The sequence below is a fragment of the Saccostrea cucullata genome, unplaced genomic scaffold (genome assembly GCF_032062105.1).
Source record: "Saccostrea cucullata isolate Sc308-1 unplaced genomic scaffold, CSIRO_AGI_Scuc_v1 ctg468, whole genome shotgun sequence".
NCBI lineage: Eukaryota > Metazoa > Mollusca > Bivalvia > Ostreida > Ostreidae > Saccostrea > Saccostrea cuccullata.
In genome coordinates, this window is record NW_026926068.1 from 223,703 (window position 1) to 245,708 (window position 22,006).

Sequence of the window (22,006 nt, forward strand, 5' to 3'; positions counted from 1 at the left end):
TCACACACATTTTGTTTTAACCTAACAATATTTTGAAAATACAAGTTGGGAAAACTGGATTTACTAAGAACGATGTCTTTGGGACCAATATTCAACACAGACTTTTAAATCCAAGTTTCATATTTTGAGTTTTCGCAAAAAAGCAGGAAAATAAATGATGTTTGATGTTTGAAGCACGCCAGAAAAAAAAAGAATTAAAAAATAAAAAAAAAAAAAAAAAAAAAAAAAAAAAAAAAAAAAAAAAAAAAAAATATATATATATATATATAAAAAATAAAAGCTGATAATTGGAGAATAATAGAAACATCTTTACCTGGAAATAAAGAGCTGTAAATATATTAATTTTTATGATTGTTTTCTGTTTTTAATAAATGAAAATGTGCGTGCTTGCTATCAATATTACATATTTGTTGCATTTATTAAGTAAATCATTGTTTGTTAAAGCTCCAATAAAAAATACTATTATATAACATTTAATCGCTCTGTTTAAAATATAAAAAAAAAGCAACGGATGTTAAATTCGAAAAGTATTGTATAAACAAAACAGGCCAGTAGAATCTACAGTTCTTTTTAAAAGAAGAAAATTATTGAATTTCTTGATCAACGTAATCTCACACACCTATGACAACATGTAGCTTATTTATAGCCTTTGGTGAAAAAAAATGAGAAAAACTCTTTAAAATTTAAAAGGTTAAAATCATTAAAGCAAAACGAAATGCAGATCTGATTTATAACTCATCATATATTTATACCCTTAGATGCCTAAAACGAGCCTATCATTAAGTGGTGTTGTCATCTGGAATCTATGAAAAGGTTATTAATTTTTTACATGCAAGTACAATAGATATGAGAAGAATCCCTCGATCATTACATACATCTGACGAACTAAAAAAGTACTGAATTCTTAAATGTTTAGACAGGTTGGTAAATGTGACATTAAACAAGAGGCCCAGGGGCCACATCGCTCACCTGAGCAATTGGCTAGGAAAAAGAAAATATGAGATCAGAACTAAAAATTTACTGGGGGGGGGGGGGGGGCTTGAATTTTAACCCCCAGGGGTCATGATTTGAACAAACTAGAATCTACACTACCCGAGGATGATTCCCTATAAATGTCACTAAGCATGGCTTTGAAGTACTTGAAAAGAAGATTTTAAACGGTTTCCCTACATATTCCTATGTAAAACTTTGATCGGCCATTAGGCCCCACCCTACCCCCGGGGGTTATGATTTGAAAAAACTTGAATCTACACGACATGAGGATGATTCCACAGGAGTTTTATCTTGCATGTCTCAATGAGAAGATTTTTCCTATATATTCCAATGTAAAACTTTGATCTGCCATTGTGGCCCCACCCTACCCCCGGGATTCATGATTTGAACAAATTAGAATCTACACTTTCTGAGGATGATTCCACATGAGTTTCATCTTCCCTGGCCCAGTGGTTCTTGAGAAGAAGATTTTTAAAGAATTTTCCTATATATTCCTATATAAAAATTTGATCGGCCATTTTGGCCCCACCCTACCCCCGAGGTTCATGATTTGAACAAACTTGAATCTACACTACCTGAGGATGATTCCACATGAGTTTCATCTTTCCTGGCCCAGTGGTTCTTGAGAAGAAGATTTTTTAAAAATGTCATTAATTTTTCTCTAATTCATAATTATCTCCCCTTGGAAAAGGGCGTGGCTCTTCATTTGAACAAACTTGAATTCCCTTTACCCAAGGATACTTTGTAGCAAGTTTGGTTGAAATTGGCCCAGTGGTTCTTGAGAAGAAGATAAAAATGTGAAAAGTTTACAGACAACGGACAAATTTTGATCAGAAAAGCTCACTTGAGCCTTTAGCTCAGGTGAGCTAAAAAATAACATTTTCAAATAAGAAGTCTGTAGAATATCCTTCATTTTAAAATCTTTTATCATGAGTCCAACATGTATGTGTACATTTTGTATGAACAAATCGATTGCTGGTGTAAAGACTTTGAATATCGAGGTGGTAATTAATGCTTTATTTCTATTTTGACAAATACATGTATACAGTTTCGCCAGATATGTACTAATTTTTTTTTTAAATGTTAATGTAAAACATAGGCGTCGGTAGCAGATTAAAAGATTACGGGAAGGGTGCTAAACCAACAGAAATTTTCTAGACGAGCACAAACACTAGCTATTTTCAATGGAAATATTATGTCTATCTTTGCAAAACAAAAAAGGAGGCTAAATCTCCCCCCAGACCACAGATTCCGATGCCTTTGTAAAGTGTATAATTCTGTAAATATGCAATCTATGGAAAGGATTATGACCTCCCTCCAATCCTAGATAGCAATGTTTCGTACATGACATTGTTCCCCAGTTCCCGCCATTGATTGGTCACGTGATGCTGTAGCTAGCAGACGAAAGCTGCTGATATACAAGACAGAAGCATGATGGCCGATACCTAAAGTAAAATATATGATGTTCAAAACACAACGATGAGTTGGTGTCTGATGAATTTTATTTTTGGAATATTTATGTTCTCTCATCTCTATGTTGCAGGTAACTGTTTTTGTTTAATCTATTGTTGAAGAATTCTCTATCAATGCGGCATAAGCGTAGCAGTTTTTTTGCTTTTCACTAAGAATATGGCATGTGTTTGGCATAAAGTGCATCTTTTCAATGATGAGAAACCTCTCTTTCAGATTGAATGGGTAATTTTATGCCATATCTGTCATTTCTTCAATCTTTAAATAAAGATCAATGGAGCAATTTCCTTTGAATAACCGAGCAACTTCACTCTTTTAGCACTAAAACTATCTGTGCAAGCATTGCATACATACTAAAAATGTAATTATGTTTGATTCATATAAGAGCAGATAAAGCCGTTTTATCTATAGCTATTTGTAATCGACATATGGTTGTTTAAAAAATCATAGTCTAACTTATTAACTTAGTTAAGAATTAAAAATAAATCAAAGACGAAAACTTTTTTTTACGTTTGCATTATGGATGGTATTGGGATGCCACGTTTCAATTCTAAAATACTCCGTTTTTAAGCGTTCATGTATATAGATTTTACATCCTCGCATAATTATATAAAAGTAATACATATAAATCCCCGAACATATAAATTGTCTCAATACCAATGGCAACCGCGCTTTAATCAATTTATCATTGACACAAAAACCTTGCTATATTAAACAACTGTAGCGGCATGCCATAAGTACAAAGTAAACCTTGCTTGAGCATCGCCTGATTCCACAGGGGCCAAAATCAATTAAAACTTCACTACTTTTGTAATAATGAGATATAAATATTTAACTAAACCCACGGCAATGACATGCTATTGAACAATTTACAGCAGAGAAAGATCTTATTTAACACGCGTACGTATGTTTGCTCGATGTTTGCTCGATAATGATTTATCATTCATCTGTTAATGATATCTAGGAGTTTACAAGTGCATATGTAAATAATAAAAAAGGCTTGTATTTAATATATGGCCCCATTGGGTATCCCAAAATTTGCTACAAGGCAAGGTATCGTACGGTTAATTATATAGTCCATTGTTCAATGTGAAGCATTTATACTAAACACTGAACAGAAAATCAATGATTGAACTTGATTTGGATGATGTATTGTGTAAGCGCTGTGTCCAAAATATAAAATTTTATATTAAAATTAAAGAATGCTTTAATCAAATACTACCAATTTTTTTTTTTTTTTTTTTTTTTTTTTTGGTAGAAGAGCTCAATGACATATTACAAAATTATAAAATTCTGCATACATAAAAGAAATTAAATATCTTTATAGAAAGAGGATATACAATATTTCCATGATTCCTTTTATAAAAGTTACCTTGCATGTAATAATATTTCTTATTTTCTATGAAAAAAAAATGAATTATGATTATAAATGTTTTTCCTCTCTGATCTAAGACAGGGGAGCGCCATAGCTTAGTGAAATTTTAAATTTCACGAAGGGGAACAAAATAGTCTCATATCATGCTCCTCAATTCAGGAACTTGGCAAAGTTTTTCATGTTAAATGTCATTATACTAGTATAGTGTTCAGCACAGTGGAGTAATTGATAAAATTTTATTGATACACAATGCTTGCTGCCAATAATCTTTCTTGCAAGATATACTTAAAAAAGAAAATGAGAAAAATGAAAGAAGAAAACGAAATCAAAATCCATTTTTATTAGAAATTACCTTAGATATATAAAATAATCATACATTGGACTCTGTAATCGAACAAAGCACTCTTCTACAAAATCCAATATCTCATTCCCCGCTGAATTTTATATTCATGTTATTTTGATTGCACAAAGCTTAATTCTATTATTAGGTCGTTATACTTCTGTTCTAAATCGATTACCTCGAGCCGACAAACAGTCCCGCTTTCTGATTCTCTTCAAGCATGTTTCGCAAATTGTGTTTTTTCTTCTCCAGTTCGATCTCTTGTTTTGTGTACTGCTTGGTGTCTTTTGCAATAGACACATGACCGGAAGCATGCTCCAATGTCTTGTTATTGGGATGGTGACTTGATGTGAATCTATTGAAAATTTGCATGCGGAATGATCATTGATTACGTTTTTTCTTCTGAACTTATTCAGCATAATATTCTCTCACTGATAGATTTATAAAGCAAAAAATATTCCTTAAGAGTTCGATCCTTTTGTCGACCACCAATTCTTTGTTAGATTTCGACAAAAGTTATCTGAAGAAGATAATGCCTTTGATTATATTGTAAATGATTTGCATTTTGGAGATGAAGTTTAATTAGAGAAACAAATTTGAAAATTACGACCTTTGCTTGACCTTGCAGATATTATGAACAGAAGAAAAAATGTAACCTCTGAATTGAACAGCAGACATAAATGCCCACGATCAATCTCCCCATAACAGTTTAACAGTCTTGATGTTTTTTTTAAATGAAAACGTTTGCATTCTATAGAAAAGTTTTAAATGCATTGGATATAGCAGCATTGAATGTTTCTCTTATAATGAATTCTTAATTTTGTACAGTTGAAGCAATAAATTGCTACAAATGTTCCTCCAGAAACTTCAGCGATCCTTTTTGTCACGACCCCTTCCACCCAGCCTACAATAACGTAACAGTAGACTGTGGGGAGGGGCGAGAGGGGAGGGTCGGACTTTTCCCAGCGAGGTACTGCACCAAGATCAAAGGCACCAGTTGTAAGTATTTATTAAAATGGGTATTATCTTTTTCTTAAAAAATAATAGCATTTAAAACATTCTGTTAAAAAGCAGTTTTTGAGGACCTAATTTTTAATGTCATCGCCATCGTGGCGCAGTGGTTGGAGTGTCTGCTCTAAAATCTGAAGTAAGAAGTAACCGAGTTGATCCTTACGTCATGGGTTCGAATCCCACTGTGGGACATGGAGGCAGGTCCTTCGGATGAGACCATTTAAACTGTTTAAACCGACATCCCGTGTCGCAGTAGTTGTTGGTGCAAAGAAGATCACTCATTGCTCAATGGCGATGAGTGCAGAGTGTAAGACAAAATTTGTAGCTCTTCACCGGCAAATGTTTGTGTCTCTATGAGTAAAATAATTCTTGAGAGAGACACTTTTAACAAAAACAAGCAAATATTTCCATGTCTTGCATTGTTTACCACTGGTTTATTAGATTAACTAGAGAAATACCTGTAGTTAAATAAGGAGAATATTGAAATGATCAAGGAAATAATCCAAGGAGAATGTGACCTACATGTATCAGCATCCTTAGCGGTCAAACTTCCTCCTTTATGGCATGTGATCCTTTTCTGATTATTTGGAGAGTCCGTCTTTGTTCTACTCCAGATTTATTTTGTTCCAATTGACTGCGAATTTAATTGCCGTATTATACTATACGTTATCTTATTTCACTTTAGAAAGTCAAGAAAGATGAAAGTTTTTAGCAAAGTTTTAGGAAACTGAGTTTTTTTCCCCACTGGGGATGTACAGAGAAATCATCAGTATTTTAACCTGAACTCCATAGCTAACATATCTTTTTGAAAATCAGTGTTTTCAGTGCTATATCGCAATTTGCATTTTTTACTCGCATGTTTGTTTATTGGTGTAAATACAGAATAAAGGTGAGGCATTTTAAAACTTCGTTGGAGTTCATAACCAAATCCCATAACAGGCTTTTCTATAGATACGATGCCGCAGGTGGTTCAATCATTAGCCATCATCTTTGATTTAGATCTTTCTATATACGTGTATCTAATATTTTATTCATCATCTTTCCCCGGGTACCTAATTAAAGCCTGGTCTTCGCTTATAAATCGTGTACCGTAAGACTTAATAATAATTCTCAGCAAGTTTCGTATTAAGGTTTCCTTTTTGGTATGTAAACCATTGTACAGACAGTGTCTTACTGAAAGACAACATATTGATTCAAGCCTGGAAGGCAGAGACTTCTGTTTAAAAGACTGTCTGGAATTGACAAAGCAAGGTTCATTGAATCAAAAATATCGATGGAAGGAAAATGCAACACATCTTAAAACCATTCGCTTAAACAAATTGACTTTCACATGTGACTCATCTTCGCCAGAGTATGCTTTTGTTATTGATTATATTGATTACAAATTTAAAGGGGTCAAGCTTTTAACTGTACATTTAATCAAACATTAAATGGCACTTTAAATTTTCTCCGCTTTCAGCTATAGATGGGACGGAGACAATAATTCGTTCCTGCTCTATCGAGTCGCTGGACGCAAACTGTAATCAATTCAATTTGGAGAATGTTTTGTATGACGGATGTGTATCCTCGTGTGAGACGGATGCATGCAATCCTGGGAGCAGACCAATGACAGATACACTTCAAGTAATCACTGCTGCAATGATCTGTAAATGGTTGTATTACAGCTTTTAAAATGGATGCACGCGATGCTGGATATTAACAACCATCACATGTACGAGATGGTCATGTAATTACCAGTGGAATCATTGTATAATAAGCATGCAGTTTGAGGGAAAATTGAGTGCAAATAACATGATCAATTCCTGACATGACAATCTAATTTAAAGATATTTTTGTATCATACATAAATCAGTATTTAGGATAGAGAAAGAAACACCATTTAATTAAGCCACACATTTTACATTTTTTCAAGAGTTTTTTTTTTAATTAAATGTTTCTTATTTCACTTATTTTCCTCATATTTGATGAAAAAATAGAAAAGTAAAAACTATTGGAATCCACCTATTTTTATATTTTAAAAGCGACGAAAATAAAGATTGGTCTTGATTAAATCAATCTAACATTTTGAATTTGTTATCTAAAGCTGTACTAAACATTTAATATTCAATTACGTACTTACTTTAAGCTTTACAAAAATTGTAATGTAAAGTATTTGATTTCAAGTAGTTTATGTAAATCAAAGAATTTGTAATACGATTTTCCTACATTAGTTTCTAAGCTTGCCTTCAATCTTGCAATGCCATATGCATTGTATGAATGTCCACATTCTGTTTCTACAATGTGCATCAGTGGATTAGAATTAATATTAAATTTTGATACCCTAAATCTGAAAACTAGATCTAGAGATACTTTCAAAGCAAATCAAAATATTCACAATATATATAGTTCTCTATAGTGTATTTTTGTTAAGGTAATACAATTCTGTAATCATTTTCACTTTTATCTACATTTTTATTATTTATATATACTGTTCATGTCGGCTTTGCAGATAATTTCTAGTTAACGCTGTAAATTGAATAAGTCTACATGCTGAACACCTGTTGAATTCTACATTGAAATATTATATTATTTGATTATTTCACAAATTAATGTTTTCTTTTGATTTATTTTTACATACAAACCCTTAATTGTAGTGTGAAATATTGATTATTTTACAAATTGTTAAAATTATATTCCACAAACATGCAAAATTAATTCTATGTTTACATTTGATTTAAATATCTTTGTATGACAGTACATGTCGTGTTCAACAATACTTTCCTTTTTGACAATAAATTGAGGAAATTGATAATTACGAAAAATTACAATGAATTTGAATAGCTTTGATTCGAGATCAGTCTGTATGTTCATGATAGAATGAATTCTTGAAATCTTTCATCGTCCTCTTCATAAATCTGTTCCTCTATTCTTTTGCACAGACAAACAGACATTATCATTCCAATCAACTGAAAGAGAACACCGTCTTTTAAGGATGCTGTGGGCATCAAAAGCAAAATCTCAAGTCAAAATTACTTGGCTTCTGACATAATTTGTTAAATATTTACGTTATTCTGCTCAGGATTAAAGAGAAATAGTTTGGCTCTCTGCCATAAACTTAAGATTAAGCTAACGCTGGTCATTAAATCTAAATAATGAAATTGAAATCACTATCTCGTTTACATATTAATCTTCTTGCTCTACAGATAATCAATACTTGCTTTTACCAATTTTTATGCAACATCGAGAAAAGTTCACATTTAAGAAAGAAAAAACAAAATGCAGAATCTTGATTTTTCTTTAGAGTTCTCTCTCTCTCTCTCTCTCTCTCTCTCTCTCTCTCTCTCTCTCTCTCTCTCTCTCTCTCTCTCTCTCTCTCTCTCTCTCTCTCTCTCTCTCTTGTGAAGAAAGATAACTCACCAACAGAGAAGCTGAAACTGTTCCTAAAATCATGGCCAGCCAGAGTTTATTTTGTACAATGCTTAGCAGCACTGTCCAACATCCCTAAAATTACATTATTTTTGTATTAGTATTATTGATGTACAATTTAACATTTATTTTGTTTTCAAAAAAGTAAAGTATTTGAGATTATAGGTTTAAGAAGAATAACCAGATCATTCACTAGAAACTACATTTGAACTTGCACATGTGCTATGCAGAGAGGACGTCGGTATAGTGTATAAGGGTTATTTTCGCCTAATATTAATTTTCGCCATTTTGTACTTACGACCAACTCTACCCCGTTTAAAATTCGTTCAATCATAGTTTTGTTTAAAGACACTATACTGTATTCGTGATTCCGCCTCGTTTAAAAAAATTCACCCACCTATAATAAGGGCGAAAATAAAACAGGAGCAAAGACACCCCTGATAAACAGTATTTGTATTTACCTGAGTAAAAAGTTGGTCATTCTGCATTATTAATGAGACAGGAGGCCCCACCACAGGGGCTGTGTATCTGTTTTGTAGTCCTATACATTTGGTCACGTTGTTTGTATCATATGGATATTTACAGCAGCTCTCCGGTACATATTGTAGACGTCCTTAAAAATGAGAAAAAGTGAAAATCAACAATGTTTAATTATTGACAAGTAAGCAATCTGACTGACCTTGTCAATGCACCAGTACATATTTTTCTTTGTGTCAGTAAAATTCAATCACAGCCGAAGGCTCAAGAGAGCTTTTGTGATCAAAATTTGTCCGTTGTCTGTTGTCATCGTTTTAAAATTCTCATATTTTCACTTTCTTCTTAGGAACCACGTGGACATTTTTTACCAAACTTGCCATAAAGTTTCCTTAGGTAAGGGAAATCAAGTTTGTTCAATTGAAGGGCCACGTCCTCTTCCAAGGGGAGATAATTATGAATACTATTAAGTAAAAAATAAATGTCATTTAAAAGAATCTTCTTCTCAAGAACCACTGGGCCAGAAAAGATGAAACTCATTTGGAAGCATCCTCAGGTAGTGCATATTCAAGTTTGTTCAAATTATGACCATCGGGGGTAGGGCTGAGCCACAATGGACAGACTAGGGTTTTTTTTTTGTATATAGGAATGTATAAGGAAAATCTTTAAGAATTTTCTTCTCAAGACCAGCAAAGCCATGATTGGTCATTTTATATGTATGCATACTCAGGTGGTGTATAGTCAAGTTTCTTCATATAATTTACCCTGGGGTATAGGGTGGGGTAACAATGGTTGATCTAAGGTTTACATAGGAATATATAGGAAAGATGTTCGTCTCAAGAACAAGCTAGGATTAGTCTTTTTTATATCGAAGCATGATCAGGTGGTGTGTATTCAAGACTGTTCAAATCATGACCCTCAGGGGTAGGGGGGGTCACAATATATGGTGGGGCAAAGATTTTTTTGTTTTTTCCTAGCCAGTGCTCATGTGAGCGATGTGGCCCCTGGACCTCTTGTTAATCTTATTTACACATGCGTTCAATGTAAAAAATGTTTTCGCTCACTAAGACTTGAAAAGATTTTGATGTTTCACATGAAAGATTTCTGTGGCAAGCATGGATATTTATTGATGAACTCCCAAAAGACTGTCATTTCCATTAGTAAATTACTGTGATCTACGATCCCAGAATTTGCATAATTACGCTTATCCGTACGCAAAGTTTTTAATGCAATACTTTTTCATTTTCAATGAGACTTTATCATGAATATTGCAAATCGATTTTATCAAAATGTGTCTTAAGATATCAATTACTTCAGGCAATACTTACTGTGAAAAATCTTACAAGAATCTTCATCTAACAATTTTTATTGAAAGTACCGGGTTTGACCAAGAAGTGAAGAGTATCCTAATTAATCTTATTTACATGTAATTTTGATTACCTTATGACACAGACTTTTAGGTCTATTATGAAACTTTAGGGATAAAAATTCTTACCTACAGTCTGTACTTGGTTTTTATACCAGTCCGTAGATAGTTTATAAAAAGACCAGGAGTAAGTTGAGTTTTCATTTCCTTCTATTCCGCAACAGTGTAGCTGAAAATATTAATAATTAATGTTTAGAAATGTTCATAAGAGCAGTAGACAAATATACATACACCAGCGCTTCACCGTTTACAAGTATAAGAAATTAAGATTTTTTAAAATTAGAAAAGGTAGATTTTAATTATCTACATCTTAAAACATCCAGTTTACTTTTTTTTAATTTTTACTACGTAGAGTAAGTAAAAAAATATTTTGACTTCTAGTATTAAAATATTTTATAACATGCATCACAGGAAAATTTCACTTGCGGTGAAAGTTATATATTTAGTACATGCTAATGATCATACATATACAGTATCAAATAGAAATGCTTCTATAAAAAAATCACTGAACTTGAAAATAATGATACAAATGATACAGATGATAATGAAATGGTGATTTGCCTGTGTATTTGTGTATTACTGTGGATTGTAACTGGTCCCACGCATGCGTGACAAAGTTATCCACACCGTACGAGTTGTTAAGGGATGTCTCCATTTGTAACACGATAGAGGATTCTATCTAAAGGAAAAATATCATTATTAATTATAGAAATTCTTGAAGAAAACGTTTAATGAAAAGTGGAAGTTAATTGAAAAAAAAAATTGTAAACTTAAACCTTTCATAAATTTGACTTTTCTGTTGAACATTTCCTATCAAAGAAATTAAATGAGAAAGTAAATACAACCAAATTTAAAAAAAATACATATATAACTAGTTTAAGAAAAGAAATATTTTACACTTCTTTGAGGAGCAGACCGTCTCTGCATTCTTGAACCACAATACCCGTACCTAAATCTAGGATCACTCACCGTTTCTTTATATTGGTAACCAAGGACTCCTCCTACGAGTAATGCTAGGAACAAACCAAGAAGGAGAAGAAAGTGCTTAAAAAAACAAAATGAAAGGCAATTCAATTCAGAAGAAATATGCATATTTTGAAAGTAAATTATAATAACAGTATAATTAATTTCATTTGAAAGACAAATCAATTCAGAAGAAATATGCATATTTTGAAAGTAAATTATAATAACAGTATAATTAATTTTATTTGAAAGACAAATCAATTCAGAAGAAATATGCATATTTTGAAAGTAAATTATAATAACAGTATAATTAATTTCATTTGAAAGACAAATCAAATTAGAAGAAATATGCATATTTTGAAAGTAAATTATAATAACAGTATAATAAATTTCATTTGAAAGACAAATCAAATTAGAAGAAATATGCATATTTTGAAAGTAAATTATAATAACAGTATAATTAATTTTATTTGAAAGACAAATCAATTCAGAAGAAATATGCATTTTTTGAAAGTAAATCATAACAGTATAATTAATTTCCTTAAGTTATTCATCGCGTCGACAGTTTAAGGCTTATTTTGCCAAACTACAAGATGGACTCTACCTATCTAGATACAATTTTAAGGAATATGGATGCATTTCAAAAGTTTTATTGAATAAAATATGACGGTAACAAACAATATTCATGCTCACAAATCTACATTGATAATAAAATAAGACATAGAGCAAAAATAAATAATTATGTACAAATATTAGAGGTGGGATCAGATGCCATATGGGGGAGAAAAGGTTTCCAACATTAGGTTCATATGTTCCTTAAGGTATATGAGAATACATGTAATCTTATTAATTTAATAAAAAAAAATTGGTTGTTTACAGTAGATTGTATCATTGAGAAGATTTGTTCCAGGAAGAGAAATCTTACCATGGTCAACATGCCTCTTATTTTCTTGATGGCACCACAACAACCAAGAAAGGACACAATGATACAGACAATGGCTGTAATTATCAATATCCATGGAACGGAGAGATGTACATACTCTAGAACTACTGTCAATATACCAAACAGGGATATGTTGTTATCCTTTAAATAGCTCCCGTATCCAAGAAGTGCACAACCTCCCAGCTGAAAATTACGGAGAGTTTTGATGACTTTATATATACATGAATAGTTTATATACTTTAAATAGACATGTTAGAACTGATATAACGGTACATTTACTCTATAACTGTGAGGGAAAGCCCAGTGGGGACGTACTGTGTATTTTTTTTAGTGTAGGTTCTTTTTTCAACCTCTCTATAATGATGTTTTAAAAGATTGTACCATCATTTTCAGAAAAATAATAAAAGCGCTATAAATAATATACATTTACATAGGTATACCGGTGTAATAACAGCAATCAGACAGACTGAGTGATATACAGCAATCAGACAGACTGAGTGATATACATTTACTTACAAATGTCAGAAGGTTGAGAATAAACATCGTGTACTTTACAATTTTTCCACAGCGAGCTAGCCCCATTCTACAAATAAATTGGTTGAAGTATGTTACAAATAAATACATTAAAACATTTCATGTAGTAAAGATGAAATCGATGTATTTCTTGGAATAATTATATAATTTCACATCTAGTAATGTTTAACGGGTATACAAAGAAAGCAATAGAGAGATACGTCAAATTACTTTATTACAGGTTTCAATGAAGTTAACTTATTATGTGTTTACTTCGCAACAAAATTACTTGTTTTCAAAATAATGCATTTGATTTCACTTTTGCGAACTTTATCATGCTTATAGAGCCACAATTATAATGCAGATATTTATATAATTATATATGTGTTAAATAACATATATAACATTCATTTAATATTTCTTTCGATAATGTTCATCTAATAATTTGAAAAATGAAAGAAAGAAAATTAATTATATATAGTAACAAACACTGAACGTTTAACATACCTGTTTCAACCTCTGCATATCTATATTGCCCTGAAACCTCCAAAACCTCTCTGATTCGATACAGTGTTTAATAATGTAAAACAATTTTAAACAGCACGGCTGTAACAGTTTTTGATGCTAATTCTCTATAATAAGCTAAAACTCCCAGGGTCGTTGCCATGGAAACATTCGTCTGCAGCATCTTCACAATCAATGTTTATCTCTTATTTCGTGTTTTGAGTGCATCAATACTCACTTGCTTAGCCGAAAGGAGAGTATATTGTTTATGTTAGCGGTAGTGCCTGGACAATAGCGACTTTTGTTTTTGAAATTACCTCGGTAGATAATAGATACGGCTGATGTAATGAAATAATACGGCACTGAAACAAAACGCAGAGCCAATTTCGCTGCAATTATATTAATTCCGATATTGTGCAATTAATTAAATCTTCATGTAGGTGTATTTCTGCTACCTACATGAGAGATAATTAAATTAGGTAACACACAGGAAAAGTATGTAAATTGCAAAATAATTATGTCCTCATGTATGATATTGTAATAAAAATGCAAGTTACCAATATTTTTAAAGAATATGTATTTAATGTTGGTACATGTAAGCTTAATTACTGACTCTATAGTATAAGACGTAAAAGCAACATAACAAGATCTGATCTCGTTGTGACCAACGAGTGGGTCTACCGTCGAATAATTGATAAGATGTGATAAGATTTTAATTGAGATTTTTGTACAAATATAAAAAAAAACATAAAAAACTGACAAGACGAATAATTTTGCTTCAGTATTGCATGTGTAAAATATAAATATCATTTAGGAGATAAGATTTAATAAGATTTTTTGGCCCCTATTTTGAGAGGCCAGTCGGTTGCTCTTGACAGCAATTTTAAGTTCTCATGATTTTAATATTTTTTGTCCAACGACCGTTAAGCAATTTTTTTTTATGTTTTCTGTGATATTCTCATAGGAAATATTATGGGACCGGTGTAAAGACGAAAAGTGACCCCCGTAGAATATTGACCAGGGGGTCATTTAGAAAAATGACTTAGGATCAATATTCTACAAGTATATCATATTTTGACCGTAGAAAACCATTCCAGACCAGTAATTCTACGACTCCACACACGTTGAAAAATGACTCCCATGGAAATTTGACCCCCTACTTTTTCAGCTCACCAAGTCGTTGTTGTAGTCGTTGTCGTTGTCTTCGTTAACTTTTCAAATTTTCATCTTCTTCTCAAGAACCACTGGGACAATTTTGACCAAACTTGCCACAAAGTTTCCTTGAGTGAAGGGGATTCAAGTTTGTTCAAATGAAGGGCCACCCCTCTTCCAAGGGGAGATAATTATGAATTAGTGACAAATTAATATCATCTTTTAAAAATATTCTTCTCCAGAACCACTGAGCCAGGAAAGATGAAACTCATGTGGAATCATCCTCAGGTAGTGTTGATTCAAGTTTGTTCAAATTATGACAACCGGGGGTAGGGTGGGTCCACAATGGGGTATCAAATTAAAGTTCAACTTAGGAATACATAGGGAAAATCTTTTTTAAAAATTATCCTCTCCAGAACCACTAGGCCAGAAAAGATGAAACTCATGTGGAATCATCCCCAGGTAGCAAAGATTCAAGTTTGTTCAAATCATGACCCCCTGCGGTAGGGTGGGGCCACAATGGGGTATCAAAGTTTAACGTAAGAAGACATAGGAAAAATCTTTAAAAATTATCCTCTCCAGAACCACGGGCCGGGAAAGATGAAACTCATGAAGAATCATCCTCAGGTAGCAAAGATTCAAGTTTGTTCAAATCTTGACACCCAGGGGTAGGGTGGGGCCACAAAGTGGCATCAAATACAACAAAAGAATACATAGGGAAAATCTTTAAAAATTATCCTCTTTAAGACCACTGGGCCAGGAAAGATGAAACTCATATGGAATCATCTCCAGCTAGCAAGGATTCAAGTCTGTTCAAATCATGACCCCCTTGGCTAGGATGGGGCCACAACGGAGTATCAAAGTTTAACATAGGAATACATAGGAAAAATCTTTAAAAATCTTCTTCTCCAAAACCACTGAGCCAGGAAAGATGAAACTCATGCAGAATCATCACCTGTAAAGGAAGATTTAATTTTGTTCAAATTAGGACCCCTAGGGTGTGGCCGCAATGGGTGAATAAGGTTTTACGTAAGAATGCATGGTAAAAATAGTTAAAATTCTTCACAAAACCATCATGATGATTGATCATCAATTTAAAGGCATAAAAATGATAATTTAGATTTAAAATTTAGGAGAATAGAGGAGCCATAAAGTGGACAAGTGAATACAAAGGCTATATCAATGAAGATTTTTATCTTATAAACAAAAACCATAATGTTTAACAAAATCATTCTAAGGAAGTATAGATTTAATTTTGTTTAAATACCCCCTCCCCAGAACCCATTTTAAAAATATTTTAAACTTTTCAATACTGAACTAATTTTTGCTTTTACCTAGCCAGTTGCTCAGGTGAGCGATGTGGCCCCGGGGCCTTCTTTTTATACAATAAACCCTTATATCTGTGTTTCCTGATACATTTTTTTACACTTTCAAATGTAAAGAGGGGGAATGTCTTTTACTCCTTTCCAACATATATTTGATTGCATATCTTATTGGTTGTTTCATAATCCATGAATCGGATATGGATTTTTTTTGGCTTGCAAAATCCTCAAAAATATTAATTTATCGAGGAGCACAAATTAATGATTATATTTTCGGTTATTTCTCATTCAAAGGTTTTGATCCGAAAACGGCATGAAATGAAACTTCTGTTTACCATAAACTCGTAGGGGGCCCCCGAATTAAATTAGCACTTTTAACCATTTTAATTCATTTTTGAAAAATTTTACAAATCCCCAAACATTGCATCGAAGAAAGAAAAGCAACGCAATTTAACTGATATGAATTCAAATCCCTTAGCTCTTACATTTAAACTTAAGGGAAATGCCATACACACCGAGAACATTATTATAATGATATTTTAAAAAAAAAACCCAAAACGGGCAAAAAATTACATATGAGTGAATAATAGTTCAACCATCACAGATATCTATAAATTCATTAAAAAATCCTTATTTCAACACTTTTTAACCCACAGACACCTGCCATATGGTTGCTGTAACCTCTCCCTTTCTTCTGAGATTTTCTTAGACACTAACTTTGTAAATAAAAATGAAAGCTTGGTCTATCATGCCAATACTTCGATATCAAATGCCATTTTCCATTTCTGTTAATTTGTTCAGTTTCAGAATTCACCCTTTTAAAGTAGATAATACACAGGGTGCCCTCTTTCGAGGAAAAAATTTAACACGAATACAGAATTACCAATGAAATTAATGCAAAAGGCATATAAATGAGATTTTTGTTTTAGAAGCCTCTTATAAATTACGTTACACCCATTCATGAGAATTGCTATAGCTTGAACGTAAGGTCGTGGTTTCGAGCCCCGGTTACGGCTCTATTTCGTCGATAAAAAAATATTAGCAACTGCATCTTTCACAGGTGATTAGCACTTTGAAGTGAAAGTTGGGGGTCCTTTGGATAAGACCTTATAACTGAAGTCACATGTAATGGCAGGTCTTAGCATGATAGAGATTTCACTGCTTAATGGGCCTGAGTGTCGATAAAGGTCTAAATTTGAAGCCCTTCACCGATCATATGGCGATATCTCTGTAAGAGTGACAAATTCTCAAACAGGACATAAACCAACATCAATCAATCATCATTTGATGAAGTTCCCAATGCTCTTACACAGTCCAATTGAATATATTTATGAATCAAAGAAAAACTTTCAGCGACAGGAGTTTTAACATCGAACAAAAACTGTGAAACAATCTACCTTTAATTTGCATATTAAACAATCAAATTTTATTGGATTTCAAAACAACTTGAAATATTACTGTGTACAGGGTTATTTTCGCCCCGGGTTATTTTCGTCCTTTCACACTTGCAAACAATTTTGCCCTGTTTTAAATTCGCCCAATCATTGTTTTGTTTATTAAATTATACTGTATGATTTGAGTTCGCCCCGTTTTAAATTCGACCAAATGAGGATTGGGCGAAAGGGGCGAAAATAAAGCTGGGGCGAAAATTTCCCTGTATACAGTACTTCTCTAAGGATTTTGATGCTTTAGTTTAATTATTACTCTCCATGTTTATCTGTATATATTATTGGATTTTTTTCTTTTCAGTTTTACTGTACAATGCCATTGAATACGATTATGTAAAAGAGGGATTTAATCAAATCAGTTTCAGTAAGTTTGTGGCCGATTAAGTGTAAAACAGAATGACAGAAGAGACTAAAAATGTGTCCTCAATCTCAGATGAAGGATCTAAGGGCATAAAAGTACCAATATATTACGTGTTTAACGTTATGATCACCATAGATACACGTAGAATCTTTGTCACCATGCGCATACATATACGCATTATGAAATACTGTGTAAACTCAGGAAGATATTTCGTTGAATCATCCCTATTTTTGAGGTTTGAAACTTCATTCATAGAAAACAAATCATTTAAGAAACCAAAGATCTAATTTTCTAAGCAAACGTTAAAGTTTTGAAAAATGAAAATATATTTGATTATTGTAAATTATATATCCAGGGTAAAATCATAAAGATCTAATTATGAAAAGTTTTGAAGTGTCTTTTCTGACGCCAGTTAGAAAATGACCTTTTTAGGTCACCCATGTCAATAGGGTGACCTATTTCTCTCTGTTTTTGTCAGTCGTCGTCCGTCGTACTCGTCAATCGTTCGTAAACTTTTGAACATTTTCAGCTTCTTCTCTAGAACCACTAAGCCCAATTTCAACCAATTTTGGCATAAAATATCTATGGGTGAAGGGGAACAACAACAACAACAACAATGATGATAATAGTAATAATAATATACGAAGCATATTAACTTCAAATCTGTGTCTATGCATCTTTTTATTATCTATATGATAATTTCCTTTGATGGGAATAAAACCGTTTGTATTATTAATGTTAGGTAATGTATGACTTTGATTTCGTAATTTAAGCTTAAAAGCTTTCATAAATGAACATTTCATATGATAAGTCTACTTGATAATAACCATATGCATTTGCCTATCAAGAATATCCCTACCTAATCGAATGTTTCTGCATCAAAAATGACAAGGGGTCATTATTCTACGGGGTCATTTTTCTACAATACACATGTAGAAAAACGACCCCAAGACCATAATTTCTACAAAAAGGTGGGTCATTTTTCTTCGTAGAAAATTGACCAGGGGGTCAAATTTCTACGTAGAAGAATGATCCCCGGTCAATTTTCTACGGAGGTGACGTTTAGCAAACGTTGAAATATCGCATAATTATTGTTAATAAACATTATTTTTAAATACATGTATTTAATAGAGTATGGCACCTGATCGTACCTCTGATGTTTCGGAGGTCTGTGTTTGCTCTGCTCCTATTTTGTATTGTTTTATGGACTTTGATATTGAATACTGTTCGTTATCTCCATATCGTTTACCTACAACTATTTTTCTCCTTTTCGAGATTAATTGTGTCAAGGTTTTGGCAATCTGATGACCCCTTTTAACCTTTTATTATATAGTCTATTTATAGTCCCCATGTAATCTATACAAACGCAAACAGTTCATAACATTACATATTCACCGGATTTGAGACCGTATTCACTGGAGCGTCAATGTGCTTGCAACGGCATTGTGACGTCACAATCAACGCAACACCTCAAACAACGTTGTAAATAATATTGCAACGGCCATATTTCGCTTTATCCTGTCTCTCATTAAAATCTAGAAATTTCATTGGCTGGGAGCAATACTGTATTTAACGATGTTATACTGTCTACCCACCTTACATTGCTAATGTGCCTCCTCCACGTGACCTATCCACCATTTATTAAAATTTACCAACAACACATCATCAATATATCCTGTTTTCACGTGACCCCACATGGAGCTTCATAACTCACGTTACAATGCGTCTGACGACAACAGTGGATTTGCAACGATTTGCTTCCCTCGGTGAAAGCGTTATATCGATACTATAAATATTTAGTCTTTTAGAGAACCATCGGCAGGTTAAATTCGTTATGAAGACACTTAGAGGGGTAATACGGAAATATGTGGGGTCCCTGAAAAAATACATATTGAGCGAGGCTTACTCCTCGCCCAATATGCATATGAGATCCTTGAAAAAATACATATTGCATTTTTTCAAGGACCCCACATATTTCTGTATTACCCCTCCAAGTGTTTACATAACTAATAATGTATGTAGCAGGAAACTATTAAACAAACGGTGAAGCATCGCAGAATTATTTTTAACATTTGAACGTCTTACAACATGTACAAATGGCGAAACTCGGAAAGGAAAACACGGAGGTTACAAACTTTGATCTAGACTTTTTTTAATTTGCATCAATGGAAGATCGCATATGAAAATGGTGTCGTTATGCAGCCTTCAATGTATTGTTTATTCATATCCCGACTATGTAATAAAACAGTTACCGGTATGGACTCTTTTGGTGTATATGTTTTTTTATTCACCAGAAAAATATCAATATTGACCTCGGCTTCGCCTCGGTCAATATTGATATCTTTCTGGTGAATAAAAAACCATATACAACACCATTTATTATATAGTCCGGATTTGAAAATATAAGACATTGAAGGCCGCATACAACACTATTTTCATTTACGACTTTCCATTTAAAATAGTTCAAGATCGCAGTTTGTAACCTCAATGTTTTCCTTTTCGAGTTTATAAGATGTGTAAGATGTCAAAATGTTTTAAAATAATTTTAGCTAGTCTTACATTTTTCCTACTCAGCTTCTTGTGGCAGTTGCATTCATTGTTTACATCATTGTTTGAGGTACGGAGTGTGACGACGCAATGCCGCTGCACGCGCACTGTCCCTTTTGTGAATACGGCCTAAAATTTGGTGAATATTATACAATTATGGACTTTTTTGGTGTTGAATATGGTTTGTTATTCACCAGAAAAATATTCAAATTGACTGAGGCGAAGCCAAAGTCAATATGAAAATTTTTCTGGTGAATAACAAACTATATTCAACACCAAAAAAGTCCATAATTGTTTTATTATATAGTCCTAATATGAATAAATAAGACATTGAAGGCTAAATGATGACACCATTTTCATTAACGAACTTCTGTCGCTGAAAAAAAAAAATGTCCATATTATTTGTCACTTCCGTGTTTTCCTTTGAGTTTTTTGTGCAAGACGTCCAAATGTTAAAAATAATCCTGCAAATAGACTATATGATAATATACATTTATTGCATGATAGTGAGGGAAAAATGAAGATTGATTCAGCCAAGAAAAATCATATTCCCAGAAGGTTTCACCCTCACTATCAGGCATTGAGTTGTTCATTATACCGGAACCGAAACATGCAATATTTTTTTTTATTAAATAAACATATATTTTTTAATTCGGCACCGCTCTCAAATTCAGTAAATGTAAAGTTGTTGAAACCCTTTGACACATCACTAATCAGCAATTTTGTGAGGTAAATAGGGCTATTATGATGTATTCTACTCTCGGGAGTTTTCTTTCAACGAACGTGTATTATATTGCAGTAAAATGCACTAGATATCCTAAGACTTAGAATATGCAAAGTCTGCCGACGACTATGAAATCTAGAACCAATAAGATAACGCGTTGTGTAGAATGATTACTGTAAATGTATTATATTTGGCGTGTACGATATTTTGCGGAAATTCAATTTGCAACGTTAGCGTGAATTTGAATTAGCGCTGTCTGAATTTACTAGTTATAAAAGTTAATATACAAGACATTTAGCTATGTACTTGAATTAGCAGACTCTGCTTTCCGCCAGAATCGCTAAATAGAATACACCGCTAAGTGTATTACGTTTACAGTATAATGAGGTATGATAAAGAATTTTATAAACTCTATGTTCAACAAGTATTTAGAAAACTGCAAGCAAATTTAATCCATTTCAGTGTTAAACAATGAGTAAACATTCGTTAAACCTAATAAAATATGTATGAAAAAACAAGCAAAATGTCACATTTTCCAGAGCAAATATCACATATGTTTATTTTAAACTGTCACCAAAAATGAAAAGGTTTAAGCATAAATTTGTGATTTGTGTTCTTTAAAATTAAAATTCAAAGTTAATGTACATATGTTTTCAGAGTATGTTTTCGCAAATTTATAAGCGACGGCAGGGGAACATTTCATAACTTAGCTTAAATGTAAAGATGTCTTGTTGCGCACAAAGTAGACATTTATACTTTTGATTTTAATATATTTGCTTTAGCTGGTAAAATCTTTTCCAAAAGTGTAAAAAAAAAATTTTTTTCTTCTTTTCAGCACATGATATTTGTGCTGCAAGTCTTTATAAGATTTTTTAAAGCCAAATGATTGTTTGCTTGCACATGATTGAAAAAAAAATATTTTTGCTTAAAAGCCGTTTTACCCACATAACCTTAAATAAACCTTTTGACTTTACTTTTTATATCAACAACTCAACAACTGGTGCACAGACGGAGTGAAAATAAAATAAAAAAAAA

At 32.6% G+C, this 22,006-nt stretch overlaps 2 protein-coding genes across 3 annotated transcripts; one reads left to right on the forward strand and one right to left on the reverse strand.

The window, feature by feature from the left end:
* The first annotated feature begins 2,362 nt into the window (after positions 1-2,362).
* LOC134270638 (U-scoloptoxin(05)-Cw1a-like) lies at positions 2,363-7,297 on the forward strand. Its single transcript, XM_062752877.1, has 3 exons — positions 2,363-2,536; positions 5,007-5,177; positions 6,649-7,297. Exons 1-3 carry the CDS (start codon positions 2,473-2,475, stop codon positions 6,858-6,860), a joined length of 447 nt encoding a protein of 148 aa, XP_062608861.1. The 5' UTR covers positions 2,363-2,472; the 3' UTR covers positions 6,861-7,297.
* A 519-nt stretch (positions 7,298-7,816) lies between these two features.
* Positions 7,817-13,813, reverse strand: LOC134270639 (leukocyte surface antigen CD53-like). Of its 2 annotated transcripts, XM_062752879.1 has the most exons (9): positions 13,421-13,813; positions 12,917-12,983; positions 12,383-12,583; positions 11,464-11,538; positions 11,075-11,173; positions 10,564-10,663; positions 9,056-9,207; positions 8,586-8,669; positions 7,817-8,134 (listed from the first exon to the last, which is right to left on the reverse strand). In XM_062752879.1, exons 2-9 carry the CDS (start codon positions 12,980-12,982, stop codon positions 8,036-8,038), a joined length of 876 nt encoding a protein of 291 aa, XP_062608863.1. In that variant the 5' UTR covers position 12,983; positions 13,421-13,813; the 3' UTR covers positions 7,817-8,035. The 2 variants fall into 2 exon arrangements, with proteins under 2 accessions (XP_062608863.1, XP_062608862.1); XM_062752878.1 differs by lacking the exon at positions 13,421-13,813 and having other exon boundaries at positions 12,917-13,030.
* Positions 13,814-22,006: the final 8,193 nt, after the last annotated feature.

Excerpts from the sequence above, each read along its gene's own strand:
- LOC134270639 (XM_062752878.1), bottom strand. The coding sequence starts at position 13,024 with ATGTATTTATTTGTAACATACTTCAACCAATTTATTTGTAGAATGGGG. Across the intron at positions 12,584-12,916 it reads TTCTCAACCTTCTGACATTT|CTGGGAGGTTGTGCACTTCT; the intron begins GTAAGTAAATGT and ends CGTAATTTTCAG. Across the intron at positions 11,539-12,382 it reads TAAGAGGCATGTTGACCATG|CACTTTCTTCTCCTTCTTGG; the intron begins GTAAGATTTCTC and ends TGTTTTTTTAAG.
- LOC134270638 (XM_062752877.1), top strand. The coding sequence starts at position 2,473 with ATGAGTTGGTGTCTGATGAATTTTATTTTTGGAATATTTATGTTCTCT. Across the intron at positions 2,537-5,006 it reads CTCTCATCTCTATGTTGCAG|TTGAAGCAATAAATTGCTAC; the intron begins GTAACTGTTTTT and ends AATTTTGTACAG. Across the intron at positions 5,178-6,648 it reads CAAGATCAAAGGCACCAGTT|CTATAGATGGGACGGAGACA; the intron begins GTAAGTATTTAT and ends CTCCGCTTTCAG.